This window comes from Aricia agestis, chromosome 2 (assembly GCF_905147365.1).
Source record: "Aricia agestis chromosome 2, ilAriAges1.1, whole genome shotgun sequence".
Classification (NCBI taxonomy): Eukaryota; Metazoa; Arthropoda; class Insecta; order Lepidoptera; family Lycaenidae; genus Aricia; species Aricia agestis.
Genome location: NC_056407.1, coordinates 699,093 through 721,751, shown reverse-complemented (window position 1 = coordinate 721,751; position 22,659 = coordinate 699,093). Strand labels below are relative to the sequence as shown.

The window sequence follows — 22,659 nt, the reverse complement described above, 5'->3', positions numbered from 1 at the left end:
TTCCAAAATTATTTTGTTGTATGAGATGTAGCCCGAATTTAGTAACATGATCACAAAAGTGAATAATACTAATCATCATCATCACTATAATTATGCCATTAATCATCACATTATTATCTAAAATCTTGCCTTTGATTATATTATTGTTCCACCGTTTGTTTCTGATTTTTAGGGTTCCGTAGCCAAATGACAAAAAACGGAGCCCTTATAGATTCGTCATGTCTGTCTGTCTGTCTGTCCGTTCGTATGTCACAGCCACTTTTCTCCGAAACTTTAAAGAGCTATTCTATTGAAACTTGGTAAGTAGATGTAATGTGTGAACCGCATTAAGATTTTGATACAAAAATGCAAAAATTATTAAAACTTTTAGGGGTCCCCATTGGTACAACTGAAAAAAAAAATTTTTTTTCATCTAATCTATGCGTGTGGGGTGTCTATGGATAGGTCTTAAAAAATCATAATATTGAGGTTTTTAATATCATTTTTTTTCTAACCTGAATAGTTTGCGAGGGAGACTCTTCCAAAGTGGTAAAATTTGTGCCCCCTCTAACTTCTAAAGTAGGAACATGATAATTCTAAAAAATATATATGTACATTACTATAAAAACTACCAACGAAAATTGGTTTGAACGATATCTAGCAGGTAGTTTTTTATACGTCAATATAAATGGTAAATGGTAAACCTGAACTTTTCTTTCATTAAATCAACTGAAATATAAAAATAAATCAAAAACCTTTTAATTTCATAGAAATAAACCTTATAGCTGCTGCGAAACTCTTCATGGGCGAGTCCAACTCGCACTTGGCCGGTTTTTACTATATCGGTAAGGAAGGGGAAAATTTGTCTCTTTTTAAAAGCTTTTATTTAACTTGCTCTGTATGTATGTTACGGTGGAATTTTGGAACTCAATTTTAAGATAGATATTTCATTTTCTTTTTTTATCGCATTTTGCTGACGCGGACGAAGTCGCGGATAACAGCTAGTGTTACATAAAATATAATTATCGAGTCACAAAATATCCCAAGACGAACATTATCATTCGTCTGTTTCATGTCTGTTTCGAAAATCGATTAATTAGAATCGAGAATATGTACAACACTATTTGCTTCATTTGACAGAATTCACATTCACGGCAGTCCTGCCGTGAATGGCTCCAACGATTTTCATGAAATATAGGGAAATATAATATAGGGGGTTTCGGGGGCGATTAATCTAATCTAGCTAGGAATCATTTTTAGAAAATGTCATTTTATTCGTGTTTTATCGAATACCGAGCTAAGCTCGGTCAAACAGCTAGTGTGTCTTTAACTGTACAAGTTGCCTAGTTGGTCATTTCCCTTGACCCTCAGACCTAATCGTAAAAAATGGAAGACTTAGTATCATTTAATATTCTGATTTGTGTCCGGGTTTATTTATATATAAATATATAATGTTTTCCGTTGTAACTGCAGGTGCAAGTGCAGGACGAGGGCTCCGGCAGCACGCTGGAGTGCGCGCTGGGCGTGTCCGCCGACACGATCGTGCTGCTGGAGGAGGCGTCGCGACAGATCGTGCTAGTGCTGCCCACCTCCTCGCTGCTCGGTACTACTTACAAAATAAGGGGGCAAACGAGCAAACGGGTCACCTGATAGAAAGCAACTAACGTCGCCTATGGACACTTGCAACATTGGAAGGGAATACGCTCTCTTCTTGAAGGTTTGCACGTCATATAGGTCCGGATATACTGCTGGCGCAGCAGAAAGTTAAGCGAAAAACGCACCGTGGAAGACTGTTTAATATTCTTAGTAACGTAAATGTCGTTATATAAATCTAAAACTTATGTCTCCCTGACTAAACCAACAGAAGTAAAATTCGATTAGTTTGTGCTTACATAACTTTTCGTGAGCAGAAGAAACGCAAGAATAGCTTTTTAACTGTTTTATTGAATAGTCACCGTTTCTTGATGGAATTTGATTATTACAACCTTCGGTTTAAATACCGATGCGCTTAACATGGCGACGATATCAGCTGTAATTATTTGTGGCACTTGCTTTATTGTGGTTTATTTGTCAGGCTGGGTGAGCAGCGGCGGGTGGACGCGCATCTACTACCACGTGGGCGAGAGCGTGCGCGTGCGCGGCGCCGCGGACCTGCCGCGCCGCCTCGCCGCCGTCGCGCCGCCGCACGCGCGAGAGCTGCAGGAGATCACGCTCGCTCGTGGTGCCGCTAACGAGCTCGGTACGCCACTCATTTGATTGTCACAAATTCCGGATTACATCGAAGTATCTCTCGTTATGTAATACAGACAAATTTTTCTATACGTGGAAGAGCCATGCTTCGGCACGAATGGGCCGGCTCGACTGGAGACATACCACGTTCTCACAGAAAACTGGCGTGAAACAGCGCTTGCGCTGTGTTTTGCCGAGTGAGTGAGTTTACCGGAGGCCCAATCCCCTATTCTATTCCCTTCCCTACTTTCCCCTTTTCCCCCATTCCCTCTTAAAAGGCCGGCAACGCACCTGCAGCTCTTATGATGCTGCGAGTGTCCATGGGTAACGGAAGTTGCTTTCCATCAGGTGACCCGTTTGCTCGTTTGCCCCCTTATTTCATTAAAAAAAAATGTTTAATAGAGACATGATTTATATTTTGGTGAAAATTAGATTGTGCGAAAACGTCGATTAGGCTAGTTCTACAGTGCTAGTATTGTCATAAGATAGGATACTGGTAATCAAATATGTTGACATTGATTGTCGTGCAACAAGGTTTTCACGTGTCGGCGGAGGGCGTGGTGGCGGGTGTGTCGCGGGGCGGGGCGGCGGCGCGCGCGGGCGTGCGGCGCGGCGCACGGCTGCTGGAGGTGTGCCGCGCGGCAGTACACGCGCTGCCGCACGACCACCTCGTCGACCTGCTCAAGACCGCCGACCCCGTCACCGTGCTGTTGGCCGCGCCCGCGCCCTGCGACTGCGCGCGCGCGCCGCCTGCCCAGCAGCAGCCGCGCCGCCGCCCGCCGTCGCCGCACCGCTCCGACAGTGAGGGCTACGGCACGGGCGGGTCGGGGCGCAGCGCGGCGTCGCCGGCGGGCGCAGGTGGCGCGGTGGACGTGCGTCGGCGCTCGCACGACGACTCGCCGCGCCGCCGCCCGCGCTCCGCCAACGCCTCTTCGCTCACAGAAGAGCTGATGCGCATGATGGACGCGGAGCTGGGCGAGCTGCGGGCGGGGAGTGGCACCCCCGGCCGAGAGGGGGGGAGCGCGGGAGGTGCGCCGCTGCCGCTGCCCGACGCCGCCGCGCTCGACTGGGCCGCGCTCGTGCACACCGCCACGCGTGCCATGCTGCAGGTGCGCGTACGACATCTTATCCCTCCATGACTTCGCTTCCGAAAGTTTAAGTTTACTTTCATTCAAATATAACTTATATAAACAGTCATACCTAATCGTTGTTTTAGTAAATATTTGCTTTATTAAAAGTTTCTTCGAAGTCGTTAAATTTTTGTTATGTAAAAGAGTCACAGTAATCCTTGGAAACTTTTGTATTTAAATAATATTGATGATGAATAGTCATCTGATATTATAATTTATAGAAAATAACATTTCAGATATGTGAGGAGCACCAGTACCCGTCGCTGGACGCGTCCGACCCGGCGCTGGACTCTGTCACCGACGTCACGCAGGACTCCTGGGTGGACGTGCCGGTACGTTTCAAGATTCCTCTGCTATATTATTATTCAATAATCTATTAGCTTTAAGCATGTCGCCATCAGCTAAAAAAATATATCAAAGATGAAAATGGACATCCTTACCTAAAGAATTACGAAATATAATAATAATTCATTTAATGAAAATACGCAGACTGATTCAATTTATATTGATTTTTCAAAAGCTTTTGATAAAGTTAACCATAATATTATACTACTTGAAAAGGCTCAACATTTTGGGTATTCATGCTAATCTCCTCCGTTGGTTGTCATCTTATCTTCGCAGTAGAATGCAATTAGTGGCCTTAAGAGGTGTTGACTCGATACCTATTGCAGTGACATCCGGAGTACCTCAAGGATCCAATCTTGGTCCCCTGTTGTTTCTTTTGTTTGTTGATGATCTGCTTTATATTATAGTGAGTGAATGTGAGTAAAAAGGCTTTATCACATAAATATACTAAGGAAGTGCGTGACTTAGGTGTCATGTTTGATTCAAAATTGTCCTTTAGACACCATTACCATGTTATATTATGCAGTAGAGCAAGTAAAATGCTAATGCGAATAATATTTATTATTCGAACTACCAGACTGTTCAAAAGTATTAAAACATGGATTCTATTGTATGCTGCCTTGGTTAAGATCGATCTTAGAATATTGCTCATCAGTGTGGTCCCCAATACATCACACACATTGACAGGATAGAGTCAATTCGGCGTCGTTTTAGGGTTCCGTAGCCAAATGGCAAAAAACGGAACCCTTATAGATTCGTCATGTCTGTCTGTCTATCTGTCTGTCTGTCCGTCCGTATGTCACAGCCACTTTTCTCCGAAACTATAAGCGCTATACTATTGAAACTTGGTAAATAGATGTCTGTGAACCGCATTAAGATTTTGATACAAAATCTTTTTTGTTTCAAATTCAAATTTTAGGGGTCCCCATACGTATAACTGAATCAAAAAAAATTTTTTTTGATTTAGATCCCGTTATACGAGGACAGACTTAATAAATTCTCTTTATAGAGTCTTGAACGCCGCAGACAGATGTTGGACCTACGAATAAAAAACTAGTTCGACTTATGTAATTTACATAAACATAGAGGTTTTGAATCAGATATCGGTGAAAATTCCTACCCGATCCGTGCGTATACCTCAGCTTTTCCTAAGTATAAAAACAATGTAGCTAAGAATAATCCTGTTCAAAGAATGTGCTCCCTTTACAATACTATTTGCTCAGATTTTGACATTTTTTTTTTTTTTTTTTAATCTAATTAAAGGACTTTATCGTAAACGATAATGCCGTCCTTATAGGTATTCAATACAAATTATAAAAATTGAAAATCAACAAATCAGCCTCATTCCAAACATACTATGTGGTCCAGATATATCTCTTAAACATCTCTGGGGTGTTTAAGAGATATATCTAAAATCTTATATAATATTTTAGCAGCCTCAGAAGATGGATCAGCTAATATATACTGTTAATACTGCCTACATTATAATAATCACTATTGAGACGTGACCTCAAGTCTGCGCCCCGGACACACTCCGTCAGTATATGGACAATGTCATCTTGTATATTGCAGATCTCACATAAAGGATTGGGAGCTTTACCCATAAGAAAAGCAAACTTCATTGACGGAATGTGCCCAGCGCGCAGTCGTAATGCCAAAGTTAGGTCCTTTCTATTCAACCCGCATTGACCGATCCACGTCCTGTAGGTGCTTAATTGTGGTTGGATAGTTGCGTACCAAATACCTTTTTCTTTGGATCTTTGATTGAAGTACTCCCGCCAATCTTCAAAACATTTCTTTTTAATATATGGAAAGAAGTCGCTATACAATGGTTCCACGTCAATCGGAGTACCGTCAGCGATGGCTTCTCTGGCCAACCTGTCTACAATTTCATTAGCCTCGATATTAATATGCGATGGAATCCATTGTATGGCGACCTCTTTTCCATTCCTTCTCAAGTTTAGAATGTCCCCCAATATAGAATAGGCTATCGGTGTACCTCGTGAAGACGAGGTGCATCGAGCCAAATGTTGTAAAGAACTTTTTGAATCCGTAAATATAACAAACTTTGATTGATTTATCGAATGAATGTAAGAAATAGCTTTCGATATAGCGGTTAACTCGATCGTCATAATAGACAAAACATTGGAAGCAATTCTAAACTTAAAATGGCAATTAATATGACAGTCGAAAAAGGCTGCGCCCGAACCGGCTTGGCTTTTTGAGCCATCCGTGTAAATTTTATAATGCGAAGAGTAATCACTCAAAATATACCTGGTACACAATTGTTTTAAATAACTAGGTTCATAACAACTTTTTGCTTTTACTATCTCCGGAATCACAAGAAATATATTCTTTGTTATATTTAAATTACTAGGCCAGGTACTCATCGAAAACATTTCAAGTGTTTCTGAATAATTATGAATGTGAAGACCTCTTAGTTCTTTATGTAGATTAATTAAGTTAGGCTCCTTCCTCACCGACTAATAAGAAGAACGCCTACTCGTACATATCTCTTCTAAAATATTTAGTGTTTTAATATTACAAATTGATTTCGATCTAAGCCAATACTTTCCAGCTAAATATTTTCTTCTTATATTTAGAGGCGGTAAATACAATTCATTTTGCATTATATGTATAGGTGTACTTCTGATGTATCCACCAATAATTCTCATAATATTGTTCTGAATGAGTTCCAATTTTTTCAAATGAACTTTGCATGCGTTATCAAACAAGAAACAAGCATAATCTAATTTACTTCGGATGAGAGATATATAAAGATGCCTGAGATGTTTTTGGTGGACACCCCATCCTGACCCTGAAAGAACTTTAAATATGTTTACCGTCTTTGATACTTTACAACAAATTTCATTTATATGTTTCTTCCAACGTAACGATCTATCCAACCACAATCCGAGATATTTAACATTTTCTACAACCGGTAAGATAATATTATTTATATTTATATTAAGTTCCTGTTTAAAAACCCCTCTTTTAAATACACAAATTTTACTTTTAAAACTTGAAATATCTAAACCTAAACTACTTAACATACGAGTGAATTTATCTAAGGCAGATTGCAACAATGTAACTCCTTCGTTAACATTCTTACATGTAACATATATGGAAAAGTCGTCAGCGTATTGAGAACCATCGATATTACCTAAACACGAAAGTAATTTGTGCGTCGCGATATTGAACAGGAGAGAGGACAATGGGTCACCTTGGGCCAAGCCATGGTCGGTCCATCTACATAATATTTTATTTAAACTGTGCATTACGAGATGAAGTCTCCTTTCTTTGAGAAAGTTCCATATATAAGTACAAATTTTAGAACCCACACCAATAGAATCTAGAATCAAACATAAATAATGAATATCGAGATTATTGTAGGCACTATTTATATCTAAAAAACAGGCTATAGTAATTTCATTCGTCATGAAACCTAGCTGAATTTTGGACACTAATTTACTTAAACTATCTAAACAGGACCGACTTTTACGAAAACCTACGGTATCTTGACTTAATAATTTATTCTTTTCTATATACCATTCTAATCTCTTGTAAATAATATTGTGAAAGATCTTACATATGCACGATATGAGTGAAATCGGACGCAGCGTATTAGAACTACTCGGGGATAACTTAGGTATTGGAACTATATTGATTGACCTCCACTGTAAAGGAACAAAACTCTCAACAAGACACATATTATATATACGCACAACTATCTCTTTTGCACAGATCGGGAGATTTTTAACCATCGAATAAGAGATCTCATCACAACCCGGCGCGGTATCCTTATCTTTAATAGATTGTTCCAATTCGAATAACGTTATATGTGACTCTAAAATTTCATTACTAGATATAAAATCAGGTTGTTTACGGTTTACGTAGTCCGGAGTTAAGTCCATAAGTAACTTTTCGACAGAATCTAAATCAGTACAATTGCTATTCATTTTATACCCTTTCATCCACCTCATTTTTCGCCAAACTTCGTTTGGAGATGAACCTGAATCTATCGAAGAACAAAAGTTTTTCCATGATAATGTCTTAGCGTTACGAATCATTTTCTGTGTATTCCGTATTTTTTCTTTAAGATTAAAATAATTTATAGGGCAAGGATTACGCCTAAACTTTTTCAATGCCAATCTACGTTCAGCTACCGCCTTTGACAATTCAGGAGACCACCAAGGTTTCGGTTTAAAATTATTATTAATCGAAGTAGGTATACAATAATATGGAATATTTTTGTCGGCTGCAGTTTGGATAGTTTTTTCCAGAAAATTATAAAGATCTTGAGGATCATCAGGGGTCGTACTGGATCTAATAATAGTAGAAATGTTATCTGAGTAGCCCGACCAGTTACTTTTTTTATAATTTCTCCGTTTCAAATATTTTTTGTTTAATAAATTAACGCATGAAATTTTAATAATTAAGTGGTCACTACCGAGAGATTCATTAGTCACTGTCCAATTAAAGTCTATTGCTACGTTTGTCGATATAAATGATATGTCAGGAGACGATTGTAAAAGACAATTGTTATACATTTTAATGCGAGTGGGACTGCCATCGTTAAGTGGTACATAACTATGGTCTATCATGGCGTCAAATATTTGTATACCTCTTTGATCATTTTTATGCGACCAATTCAAATGGTGACCATTGAAATCGCCCAAAATTAAAGTGTTATCTCTTTCAATAGAAAAAATTTCATCCCAATCCCTTTGCGAAGTTTGTATACCAGGGGCACAATAAACCGAAATAATATTCTCAATACACAGACAATTTGTTATTTTAATATGTAATAATTCAATACGTGAATTCCTTATTCGAGTATTTTTATTTTGAGCACAAATAAACTTATGTACTACAATGGACACACCACCATATCCATCTTCTCGATCTAACCTAAAAATTGAATAGGATTTCAATAGAAATATATCATCACACCTAAGCCAAGTTTCGCTAATCGCTGCGATATGAATTTTCTCCTGCAGTAAAAATTGTTCAAAAGATATCTTTTTCTGTCGAATACTTTGCGCATTCCATTGAATTATATTAAGACGTATATTTCTATTGTTAACCCTATCCATTATTACAAAACTTTTTAAGAGACTTACCGATAAACTCCTTCACAAATGTATTGAAAATCCAACCTACAACTATTTCTACTACCTGCTTAATTTTCTTCTCCAAAGAATCACTATTGTAAATAATGTCTTTAATTTTTGTAAAAATCCTCCAAAAGTTCGACTTCTTTTTTCTTTTCTTCTCTTTTTCTGAACCTGAACTAACATTTTCTTCGCTTTCGGATACATTTGTTGAGCTATTACATGTAGACTCAGCATCCCAAAATGATTTCTCTTCGTGCTCTGATTTTTCCTTCTTCTTTTGACTTTTCTGCTTCTTAGACTTTTTTCCTTCTGTTTTTGGGCTAGTATTTTTGTGATCGTTATTTGTTAACTTCGAACTATTTCTCTTCACAACGTCAGCAAAACTCTCTCGCGTTGATGTTGCGATTGTAGTTAAATCATTTGTCGAATCGCTTCTCATTATAATAACGTTAGGTATAACTTCCTCAATTGTCGGGGCTAACTTTTCACAACGTGTCGGCGAAGTTGAAACGTATCGAGAAATCGCTGTTTTATAAGTGCAGTTAAATTTTGACATTAATTCACGTATTTTTTTCTCTTTTTGATAAATTCTACAATCTTTATCCATCGGCAAATGATTTTCTGAACAGTTTACGCATTTAAAAATCGTAACTTCGCAATTATCATGATTACCGGTGCATTTAGGACAGACAACATTTTTAGCCGAACAATATCTACGTGCATGTCCAAACTTCCAGCATCGCGAACATTGGGTTACGCTGAACATATATGGCTCAACCTTAATTCTTAGTTCGTATATAAATACATGAGTAGGTAACGTGGGTCCCTCAAAACCTATGCGTATAATCTCGCTCGGTATCCACCGCTTTTCTGTTTCGTTGTCACTATGTTCCGGTTGTCTTCTTTTGTTGAGTCTCATTACCGATTTTATTTTAACATCACTCCTAACGTTGGCCAATAATTCTTCTGTCGAAATATAGGAAGGAACATAGGAAGTTTCGACCTCAGAGGTTCGTTGGTATTTCCAACCCAACTTCTCGCTCACAGGGCACGAAGTAAATTTTTGTAGTGAAGCTTCATTTTCAAAAGATAATATCACCTTATAAAAGTTAACGTACTTCACACGAGAAATCCCCATTATATTGTATTGCTTCAAAATTTTCGCAAATGCAAATTGTCTAGGCATTTTTTCTTTGCAAGTTATCGTTAAGTCTAATGAATACGCCTCACTATCAGAACTTTCTTTATACCCAACTCTACGCTGTTTTACTGTCGTCCATTCATTTGTAGTTCCGTCATCTTCCTCTCTAATCCTCTTTTTACTCGACATCGATCTATGTGTATTTTCCGTCTCCTCTGTCTCCTCATTTTGTATAGTACTTCTCAGCTGCATCGTATCCTCATCTTCCTCCATACTTTCATTCAAGTATTCGATCTCCTCGTAATTACACTCGCTATTAGTTGCCATATCAATCACAAAATATATCGGGCAACGCGGCCACAGAAGCGAGCTGTGACCGCGACGAAGTAATCGCAATAGGTACTGACATATTTCCATAGTAATGTATTCATTCAGAAAAGACATGATAAAATATAACTTAAAATCCAAATCAATAATACAGTGACATATATGACAATAATTAACAATTCACATTTACAGTGTTCCCAAAGTGATAATGCGCAAATAAATCTTCGTCATTGTTCGGCAACGATCTTTTTTCCCGAGCGTCGGAAGACGATGCCAAAAAACCTTTTACTGCGCATGTCCAAATCATGTCATGCCATGGCAACGCCAACTGTTTACGTCTTGTCCGTAACCAAATTTAAGCAACTTGTTGGTAGCGTTGCCATGGTATGATATGATATGGACATGCACAATAAAAAGTTGTGTGGCGCATGCGCCAAAAATAGAGACAATTGACGGACCGGCGACAGGCGACAGCCACTGAGTACCGGGTACCGAATATAATACGATATTTACTTCTATTTCTTTCGAACAAGGTGCAAAATGTTTTGCATTGTTTGGGGCTCTTAGGTTTCATAGATTCGGGTGTTTCCGTGATTACGACAGTTAGCGAAGATTTGCATGCGCATTATTAAGGGAGTATAATTTGACATCTATAATATTATTATGTGACCCGCGTTCCACTTGACGTTAAAAACGATGAAAACGTCAAGTGGAACGCGGGGTTTGTGTAGACATTTTTTTTTCTGAATATTTTATTTACAATTTTAAATGCAGCTGCGAGACGAACCCCAATCGCAGTCGGGCACGCCGGCGAGCCTGCAGGAGTCCACGACCACGGTGACGGGGGAGGTGACGTCACCGAGCGCGGGGGCGGCACCGGGGGAGGCGTGCGCGTGCGGGCTGGCCGAGCGCGTCGCGGCGCTCGAGGCGGACGCCGCCAGCGCGCACACGCAGCAGCGACAGTTGGAGGACGAGGTACGGATACGGATATAGCAGGCCTAACATATTGTGGGGCGTGGAGGCCACAAAGGAAGATCTTCCCACCGAGCGAGGTGTTATGCTCGGTCAGGCCGGAGCCCACCTGATACAATTCAGCTGTCGTATATTAATGGCGCTAATTGTGGGTAGGTACCGCCACAGTACAAAAACAAATGAGTACTTAATACAAAAGCAGGACATAAATGTGAAGAAGGAAGTGTTTTAGCATTGTACTTCTAGAGAAATTAATTCATAGGCAGAAAATGGCGGACCTGTACTCAGTGCCGTAAATAGGGCGGTGCCACCGGTGCCCAGGCACAGGGCGTAGACTCTGGGGGGCGCAAAAATGGCCAGACTTACTACCAGTACTATTATTTTTTTGGTTGGCTCCTGATAAGTTCCCGCTGCTCGCTATTTACGGCACTGCCTATACTATTTGTTTGGGTTTTTTTCGTGACATTATCACTGTCCATCCTGTGAGCTAAATCAAAAACGAAATTTGGCATAATATGATTGCTATATTAAGCGGAGCATTAATTCATAATTCGTGTAATTTGGGACAATGTGTATCATTTGCTAGAGCTGAATATTATGCCTCTTAATAAAGTTAGATTAAAACTGTGCACGTGCGCAGGTGCGGCGGCTGAAGCGGCAGAACTTGCGGCTACGCGAGGAGTCGGCGCGCGCCGTGTGGCAGCTGCGACACTTCACGCAGTGGCTCAAGCGGACCGTCGACCGACACTAGCCGCCCGCGCCGCCACGCCGGTAATTACACACACACACACACACACACACACAGTAACCAACTGTGAGAAATTAATTTCCATGTTGGCAGCCCTGAGCATCACTGCTGGTCACACACAAAAGACCAATTAATATGTATAGAAAATTGTATGGGGCATGGGAGCAATAATTACTAAAAGTAGTATGGTGGGCAGCCAACACGAGTCGCCAAACAAACTAAAGTTGCCGTAATTGATTTGTTTACTACGCATAATAAAAACTAGGGAATAGTAAATGTGTCAAAAAATTTGTCCACGAGTCTACAAAATGTGACCCGAATACATGCATACTTTCAATTTTGTGTAAATAAAGAATTATTATTAACTTAATTATAATTAATTAAGAATTATTATTATTATTAACTTAAATTGTGTACCGAATACAATGCATGTATTCGGTACACAATTTTGTGTAAATAAAGATGTGACAATTAATGTCAACGGCTTTATTTCGTAAATTTGAGTGTGTTTCGTTGCTATTGCCATATTTTAGTGTGCGAAAATGAACCAAATTCAAAACGGTTGAAGTGTGGGAGTTACGTTTCCTTAGTTTTTATTATTCGTAGGTTTTTTGCCAATTCAATGTCAATTAGTACAGTAAAGGGTTTTTTTGGAAAACCCTTTTCACAGATTGTGTATATCTATTGCCGCTATAACAACAAATACTAAATACAACATACAAATTAAATATCTACGGGGGGTTCCGATACAACAAACGTGATTTTTGCCTATATTTATTCTGTGATGGTATGGAACCCTTCGTGCGCGAGTACAACTCACACTTGGACGATTTTTTGTATGTCTATAAATGGGATAACATGATACATATTTAACCCTTTATCTTTATTTTGATAAACTGTAACTCAGAGCTGCATGAAGTTCAAAGTTAGCATTCAAAATGTTAATCTGGACCTAATTATCGTCGGAACATAACCTAGACACAGATAACTGAGGCCGCGATGTTTCAGGGATTAGGCGATGAGTGATGACTGATGACGCGATAGCCGCCACCGTCGATCGCCGCCGATAGCCGCCGCCGTTATCGCGCTAAGCCCGCAATCTTGACGCATCTGTTGTATTATAATGTTATGTCCAAAGAATGAATTAGCGTATTACGACAATTGTTACAAGCTGTATCTTATGAATTTAGTGCCTTTCGGTAGTGTATGTTGTTTTGTGCGGCGCCCGCGCTGCGCCGGTTGTTGCGGCTTCTGTATATTATGATAATTGATATGTTATTGTTTGGAGCCGCCGGCCGGTATGGTCTAGGTTTAACCTCGGTTGTGTGACAACTGTTACATGCAAAAATATTGCTTTAAACGTCTTTACGTACTAAACATCGTAAAGGCGAATGTCTGTGTTACTACAGAAATTTTATTTTTTACTTAAATATGCCTACACGTGCACGCAAAGTACGTACAGCGTATACTAAATATTAAACATACCCGGCCCGGCGGCAGACTTACTGTTGTAAGCGTAGTACATTTGTTAAGCTTCTATTTATTAACGTAACGTAACTAGAGTAAGGCTGTAACGTAAACACCAACTAGGTAAGATACGTCGTAGAGTTGTAACTTGTAGACGTCGTCAGTACATAATAACTAATATAGCTCTCGACTTGACTGCCCTCACACTTGTGACGGGCCTGGCTTATACCAGTTCTAGATGTAATAGTTAATACTATGTATAATGTGATACAGGTGCTCTGAGGGGTGGTCCTCTATACTGAAATTTTATAAGCTTAATACAGTTTTAACTGATCCTACATTTAGACTATACACCGTGGAATTTAAGCGTCTGCGTCAGATCAACAGGTCATTATAGTAAGATGGATTATAATACATCGTAAACGATAATTAGTATTAATATAATTTATTATAGGTAATTATACTTTGGATGTGTTGATAAAATTATTAAAATTTCATATTATAAATAAATAAATATCCCTTACAAATATTAAATATCTTTTTAAAATAAGTTTGATATCTCTTTAATCTACTTATGTAAAACCGAACTATGTTATAAGTACTCATAACTCGTGAAGTATAATAGTATGATTTATGGGTATGTATGTGTGTATGTCGGGTCTGCGACATTATATAATAATATATGATTTTTAAGGTGGCCTTAAAGATATGAGATCTTTACTGTAACCTTTTACTTTAAAATTTTATTTGAATTAGATCAATATCTTTTTTAGGGTTCCGTAAAGGGTAAAAAAAGCCCTAGTACTAAGACGTCGTTTCGTTGTCTGTCCGTCTGTGTGTCTCCAGGCTGTATCTCAAGAACTAGACTTCTGAAATTTTTCCGCTATAACAACAAATACTATAAACAAAATAAAATTAAAATTAAACGGGGGCTCCCATACAACAAACGTGATTTTTTTGGCTATTTTTGCTCGTTATCAACAATGAAAACAGGGAGTCACTTCTAATTTCCAAAAATGCCTTAATTATATGTGTATTTTAATAATTAATAATAATATTAAAATAAAATAAAAAAAAATAGGGGGGCTCCCATACAAAAAACACAATTTTTGACCTATAACGGTGCGGAACCCTTCGTGCGCTTGTGCGACTCGCACTTGGCCGATTTTACTTCTAAGATTTATATAGTGATTCTGAAAATAACCCCAATACTTAAAAGTACTGTTCCTTTTGTTGCGTCGGAGCCACAAGTATTTTGCGACGAAACAATATAAGTAAAATCATCGATCATTGATATGAATCTGTTTATTAGACTAGCGATAGCGAAGGTACGATCTACGTCCACGGTACAGTTCGCGCTGTGGTCACGTGTGGCTGAAGCATATGATTGAATGGTTTTAAGGTGATATAAAGTAAAAGCGAGTAAGGACGGTCATAACTCATCTGTCTGACTCTTCGGCATTCATATGCTCGAAATTCAATTTATTCTATACGACTTATCTTATATCTTTAAACGAGCAATTCTATATATATATATATATACAGGGTGTAACAAAAACAAGTGATAATAATTTAGGGTGTGTACGTGTTCCCTGCAGAGAGTTCTCTGTGAAAGTAGCAACGCTGAAAGACCAAAAAAATTTTTTCACTTTTGTATGGGGAAACTCGTGACGCTCGGGCCCTTGCCCATACAAAAGTGAAAAAAAAAATTGGTCTTTCAGCGCTGCTACTTTCACAGTGAAATCTCTACAGGGAACACGTACACACCCTAAAGTATTATCACTTGTTTTTGTTACATCCTGTATATATATATATATATATATATATATATATATATATATATATATATATATAGCGAAGCTCGGTCAAATAGCTAGTTTATCTATAAATACGCGTAGTTTGAATACAAATTTGTTTATACAATGTCATTAACTATAAAAATATTGACGTGCTGTAATCTTTACATAACTGATATTATGACGTGACAGCGAATTAAATAACAGTATTCATCGTGTGTTGTTTAGAGAGTAGGTAGGTAGGTGACTATAGTCTATTTTTGTTAAGCTTGTTAAGAGTCAAGAGCGCAAATGTAAAATATTCGTTGGTACATGGGCACAGCCTCACTGGTAAATTTTAACATTTGCACTAATGACTCACTTCAAACTTAAAACGACGTCAGTTTAAGTGGACCGCACTAGAGCACCTTTAATTAACTTTAACGTAAATCATTTTTGACTGGAATTCAATCACATTATATTGTGTGCTATGTAAGTACGAATCATCAAGTTTCGTAAGAATTTAAAAAATATTATATATTTAGCTCCAAGCTTAAGGCCTCTCTGATTTGACAGTCTGATTCGTAATAATTTTTATAACGCTTGTTCTAGTATGGAGTAACGTATTTTATGGAATTTTTTACTTTTTGATACACCTTTAATATGTTTTAAGCTTACTATGATTGTTCTGAGTCTGTGTTGCCATTTCACTAAAATCTTCTCTAATACGTTAGTGATAAGTATCTATGTTCATTGAAATAGCTCATAAAACAGTGTCAACTGCATTTTTATATTTCTGTTACTCTAGGAATAATATTTATATATTAATATGTATGATTTTGCTGACATTTTGCTCTTATAAAAATAATAATCGGTTAGGTTATTTCTTTGTATGTTTTCTACAGTGTAAATATATGTAATTATTGTTATTGCCAATACTTGACACATGCCTTTTAATATAAAAACTATATTATGATACTTTACAAATGCGTGCATGCATTCGGGGACGCGGCGTACGTACGTACGTAGCTACGTACGAAGTGCGCACAATATGTTTATAATTTGCAATTTATTATAAATTAATTATTATAAAGTATAAACATAAAGTATAAACCTACTTATTGCGTCTTAGAATTTTTAATGCACGGCAAAAATTGTATGCGCTTGATATATCCAGCATAAATCCGACGTAGTTACAATTTGTATGTAAACGTATTTCGCTGCGTCGCGTCGCCAAGTGTGAAGCATTCTGCAAGTTCCTCTCCTCACTATATTCTGTAATTGTTAACGAATACGTGTAATGTTGTATTGTTTTTATGACATTTTTATATTTATTTTATATTTCGTTTATACACATACATACATATTATAGGCTCAAACCTCCAACCGACACGACATCGGAGTCGGTCACGATCCGCGCCACAAGAGAAAGCCACAAGTTTTGTTATTAATAGTTTACCTTTTGTCAATACGGTGGAATCTCTTCGTCGAGGGTTTTAAACGTAAATCGAAGCTTTATTAGTGAAATATAGTTTTGTTAATATTAATTAAGTGTTTACCTAAATCGGTAATTAGTAAAATAATGTCGGGTGTTATTAGTAAAAATATTTAACTTACATCTAGCATCTTGGATTAACTTACGAGTTACGCACACTGTATATAAAGATGTTATAGTCGTACAATGTTTTGTCTGTATGGTATACGCATAACGCAAGCAGAGCGTGTTGAGAGACAAGGGCAAACATTACGCGGTGTCGATTTCTTGTCTAGTGAGATGTTTAATATTTTTATTAATAAAGCCCTTGCAATTTAAGTGCATATTATTTATAAATGAAACATGAAAAACGTTGATCAAATTCATAGTTTTAATGATCAATTCTGGCTTCCCTCTGTTCGACGTGGCCTTTAACTCTAAGAGCCATAACTCACCGGGACGCCATCGCGACGTAGCCAGGGACGTTACCATGTCACCTCTACGTCGCCGCAAAGCGATGTTTTTAAACTTTGCGGCGACGCAGAGACGCCAGACGTTGCTTGGACGTTGCCATGGTAACGTCACTGGCTACGTCGCGATGGCGTCCCGGTGAGCTATAGCCCTTAAACTTAACTAGGCTATACTTTAATTTGCAATGATAGATTATTGTTCGTGTGGACACAATACTCCTTTTTTGCCATGTGGCATTAAATTTTTTTTTTCTTCGAAGGAAACAAGGGAACGTGATTATATGCAGTGTCATGATGTTCCACGTTGTAAAAAATATATATTATTTTCACGATTTGTCTAAATTAGCCTTAAAATTGATGATCCGAGTATATTCGGTGATATTACATAATAATATTACACTATATTGTATGTATGTGACCTTACCACCTCGTTTTCCTTCGTTTTACCATTTTATGCGCCAAGTGCGGTCCGATCAGGGCATCTTCCTCTAGACCTTAATGCCAAGATGCCTAAATTAAATAAATAAAAATAAATAATAACATAAAGGTCACTGTTATAGAAATGCAGGTGAATAACTGGACGGACTAACGTAATCAGTCTGAAGTTGGCAATGTGTAGCTTACGCGTGTCACGTGACTCGCTCGTACCGCTGCCAACTTCAACGCGCACCGGCGCCCCTCCCACCTCCCCTAGTTGTAAGTCGCGTTAGGACATTGTTATCAACCAAAGTATTACTGTTTACCGCCATAGATTTTGTGCATTATATGTATTTTGATTATTCTTCGATTTATTTAAAAGTTAAGAATTTTTTTTTTACTTATGTATTTTAAGAACATTCCAGATTATTAAAGTATATACCAAAGAATCGTATTATTATTTCATACGCATCAGTAAATAACATTAGAACTCCCAGCATGATATAAACAACACAAACTTTTCAAATAACTTGTGATAGCCAGCGTGCTCAAATAATGATTCTGGTGTTAAAATATCAGTCTACATATTTGGGTATATAATATCCCATCAAAAACATCCTGTAAAAAAATCAAGTCTCGCAACTCAGTTTTTATACCATAAAAAATTATGAGATCCATGCAATACCAAGTCGGTTAATTTATTCAGTCCCTACCTAGGGGACCTTCTGTCTCAAGTTAGTACCGTACTAATAATAATAACTTACGTACTATTAGTACGTAAGTTATTATCATATCAATATTAAAAATCTTTTACTTTTTAAATAAATAGATCGACTTGGATATCGCATGATTAGATTGTTAAGTTAGTACAACACTATACAGTATCACACAGCACTACGGGCCTGCATCAATCGCATGGAGCGCAATAGACTAAACAATCTATAATATCTATAATAATATAATAATTAAGTATAAATAATTGTAAGATACATTGTGTTTTCATGCGATGTCCAAGTCGATCTATTTATTTAAAACGTAAAAGATTTTTAATATTGATATGATAATGTATAAAAACTGAGTTGCGAGACTTAGTTTTTTTACAGGATGTTTTTGATGGGAACTCACTTTTTGTAGAGTCCTTATACTTTCTCCTTTTTGGTACCTTTTACTACTATAAATATCAATAACGATTTTTATAAGAAACAAATAAAACTTACAATGAATAATAATAATTATAATCATTATTACATACATCAAGTAGTATAGTAATACTGTATACATATTAATGTATACAGTATTACTATACTACTTGCCTTTCATGACTATCCAATATCCATACTAATATCATTATAAATGCGAAAGTGTGTTTGTTTGATTGTCCTTCCTTCACGGCCTAGCGAATCAACCAATCAAATTGACGTAGACTTAGTTGAAAGGATGAAGAGTAACATAGGCTACTTTTGGTCTTGGAAAAACGTCAGGTTTCCAAAGGAGGTTTACAAGATATTTTTATATATTCGTATTTTACGCGATTTTTGAATTCCACGCGAGCGAAGCTGCGGGCAAAAGCAAGTGCTTCATCTATACTATCTATACTAATATTATAAATGCGAAAGTATCTCTGTCTGTCTGTCTGCCTGTCTGTCTGTCTCGCTTTCACGCCAAAACTACCGAACCGATTGTAATGAAATTTTGCATACAGATAGTCTTAAGTCTGAGAAAGGACATAGGGTACTTTTTAACTGGAAAAAGGGTTGTAAGGGGGTGAAAATACGAAAATTTGTTCAAATTACGTTAGTTCCAAAAATTCATACTAGATGGCGCCGTGCGTCTCTTACATCGCGCTAACGCTTGCCCAACATCTTTCTATAAGAGGTGGTATCATTATACATTCTATTTTAACGACTGTTATTTTTTTACGTTATTTATTAAGTCAGTACTTTATATTATTATATAAGTACCTACAGTGATACAGTGACGTAACCTTAAACCTATCAATGATAAATAGTTTATGGGTAAAGTTGTGTAATTGGGGGGCTAAATGAGCTTTAAAATTTGGCATAATATATAAAGTTTAATTAAAAAAAAATGAAATATTATGTGCACACTGCACAGCTGTTTTGATTTAAGGGGTACCAAGGTTTTTTTTATAAAAGCTTTTGTCACCAATTTTGTTGACATCGCGCGCTATAACTGAAGTCCACGCAGACGAAGTCGCGGGCAACAGCTAGTATAATATATAGATACCTGTCTACTACTATTACTCCTTCGAATATACATACTTACGGAAATATCCATGGTACCGGTACAATGATTCATAAATTGTAACTTTGTAATCTTTTACATGTACTATATGGGATTACAAAGTTATTCACGAAGTTAGAGAAAGAAGAAGAAAACAGTAATAATTATGAAATGTTTATTAGGTTTTCCCTTAATTAAGACACTAAACACTAGCTAGATATCTATCTACCGACGATAAACCGGAGATATTGATGGTACGGGTACAATGATTCATAAACCGCAAATGTAACTTTGTAATCCTATACATTTATATGCGATTACAAAGTTATTTACGAAGTTAGTGTATCTAGAAAACTGGACAGAAATTTTGAAATATTTGAATGTTTCCTTGATTTAGACACTAAACACTAATTATATTCTAAGTTTGAAGGTTCTATGTCTGCTAGAAGTGCCTTAGACTTTTGGTGATCGGTCGAAGTCAGTCAATGACAAAAATAAGAAACTTTAACAAGTTACTACCTACTTGTTCAAATTGAATAAAATTTTGAGTATTACGAGGGCTGCTATTTATGTATCCGGAATTAAAAAAAGAAACAAACATATATCATTTAATATGGTTTTATTGCTTTTCAAAATATTCGCCGCGATGATCGACACTTTTGCATACGCTGGAACCAATTTTCATAGCACTTTTTCCATTCTGATTGAGGTATCTCCAAAACGTGCATTTTGAACGCATCAACAGCCTCTTCGCGGCTCGAAAAACGTTGACCACGTAATTTGTTCTTCGCGTGTGGAAATAAAAAGAAATCGTTAGGTGCCAAATCAGGGCTGTACGGCGGATGACCAGTCAATTCGATCTTTTGACCCTCCAAAAACTGAGTTGTTTCAGCTGAGGTGTGACAGCTAGCATTGTCGTGATGTAATATGATTCTGCGTTGTCGGTTGTCCTTTCTTATTTCTTCAAAGACTTCTGGTGAACAAATGGTCGTATACCATTCAGAATTAACCGTTTTACGATTCTCTAATGGCACTGTAGCCACATGTCCATTAATTCCAAAAAAACAGGCGACCATTTGCTTCAAAGTACTTTTTGCACGAGTAACTTTTGTTGGTTTCGGCTCATCTTGGAACACCCACACCGTTGACTGTTGTTTAGTTTCGGGGTCATATGCATAGATCCAAGATTCATCACCTGTGTAGATATTATAAACGGCTTTTGACGTACCACGGTTGTATTTTTTTATCATTTTTTTGCACCAATCGACACGAGCCCGTTTTTGATCGATTGTCAAGTTGTGCGGAATCCAACGCGAACATATTTTTTTTACAGCCAAATGTTCGTGTAATATCTTATGTATGCTCGTCATACTTATGCCTAAGGACGCCTCTATCTCGCGATATGTAACATGACGATCACGCATTATTAGTTCCCGCACAGCATCTATATTTTGTGGGACAACAGCTGTTTTTGGGCGACCTTCTTTATTTTCATTCGTGAGCATAGACCGCCCACGATTAAACTCACTGTACCAGTGATAAACAGTGGTTTTTGATGGTGCTTCATCTCCAAAAGTTGCGGTGAGTTGAATAAAGCACTGTTGTTGATTTAGCCCACGCCGAAAATCGTATTAAATCATTGCACGAAAATGTTCACGCGTTAAATCCATGGCAAATGAAGACACGCAATTTTCAAAATGACGCCACAATGGAAAAATAATTGACAGTCACATGAAACAAAATGTATTCTTCAACCAAAGAGTTCTATTTTCAAATGTTGTAATTACTTTTTAAATATTGTTCTTGTAAGTGGCCAGTTCCGGATACATAAATAGCAGCCCTCGTATACCGTGATTATACAATGCTTGCTTAACAACTGAAAATTCAGGCTTGTTGGTTTATCCACAATGAAGTGGATAAACTAAAAAGTCTAAACGTCCCACGTTGAGACTTTGCCAAGCCATGCTTCGGTACGAATGGGCCGGCTCGACCGGAGAAATACCACGTTCTCACAGAAAACCGGCGTGAAACAGCGCTTGCGCTGTGTTTCGCCGAGTGAGTGAGTTTACCGGAGGCCCAATCCCCTACCCTATTCCCTTCCCTACCATCCCCTATTCCCTTCCCTACCTCCCCTATTACCCTATTCCCTCTTAACCGATTCAATGCGGCGCACCTTTTTGAAGACTTTCAGTCGTGGCGGCATACAATTTTCCCGTGACACGTGAGCCGTGTCATACGCCATAGGAGTAGATGACACGGCTACCGTGTCATCCGCCACGTTCAAAAAGCTTTATGGTTTTTTTTGGTTTTTACGCTTGTATTAACTTTATTTATTTAATTGAACCCAAACTATTGTTGTTGACGGAAGGCTACGTTGTTTTAAGTTGATTTCGAATAGTTTTACTAAGTGTAAACCTGAAAATGTCAGGTAAGCGATTTTTTTATTCAGATGTTGCTAACCTTTTGTAGGTTTCAAAGTTAGAAATATCAGTACCTACGAGTACCTATATTAAATCTGGGTTTCCAAAGAAAATTATACGTTCGTAGATAAAGAAGTTCGTAGTTAATATTTTTTATCCGACTTCCAAAAAAGAGGAGGTTATACGTTTGGCTGTGGATATTTTTTTATGTGTGTTCAACGACTACTCCGCTGTTTGTGAACGGATTTTCAAAATTTTTCTGTTGTATAGGGTATTTATTCCGATTGATCCGGTTCCGAGTTGGTACCATGTTCACAAAAGTGGTGATCTGATGATGGGAACCATGAATACTCCCAATATTACTTCTTTATTTTCTTAAAAGTTTACTATTAAAAAGCCCGGCC

At 37.6% G+C, this 22,659-nt stretch overlaps 1 protein-coding gene across 1 annotated transcript in view; it reads left to right on the top strand.

Annotated features, from left to right (window-relative positions):
* The window catches only part of LOC121739798 (signal-induced proliferation-associated 1-like protein 1), a 29,964-nt gene extending 15,997 nt beyond the window's left edge, over positions 1-13,967 (top strand). Inside the window, exons 6-12 of the mRNA XM_042132369.1 lie at positions 1,453-1,582; positions 2,054-2,218; positions 2,743-3,317; positions 3,575-3,670; positions 11,043-11,243; positions 11,881-12,011; positions 12,997-13,967. Of these exons, the coding sequence (XP_041988303.1) occupies positions 1,453-1,582; positions 2,054-2,218; positions 2,743-3,317; positions 3,575-3,670; positions 11,043-11,243; positions 11,881-11,991 (1,278 nt within the window). The 3' untranslated portion in view covers positions 11,992-12,011; positions 12,997-13,967. The remainder of the gene's footprint in view (positions 1-1,452; positions 1,583-2,053; positions 2,219-2,742; positions 3,318-3,574; positions 3,671-11,042; positions 11,244-11,880; positions 12,012-12,996) is intronic.
* Positions 13,968-22,659: the final 8,692 nt, after the last annotated feature.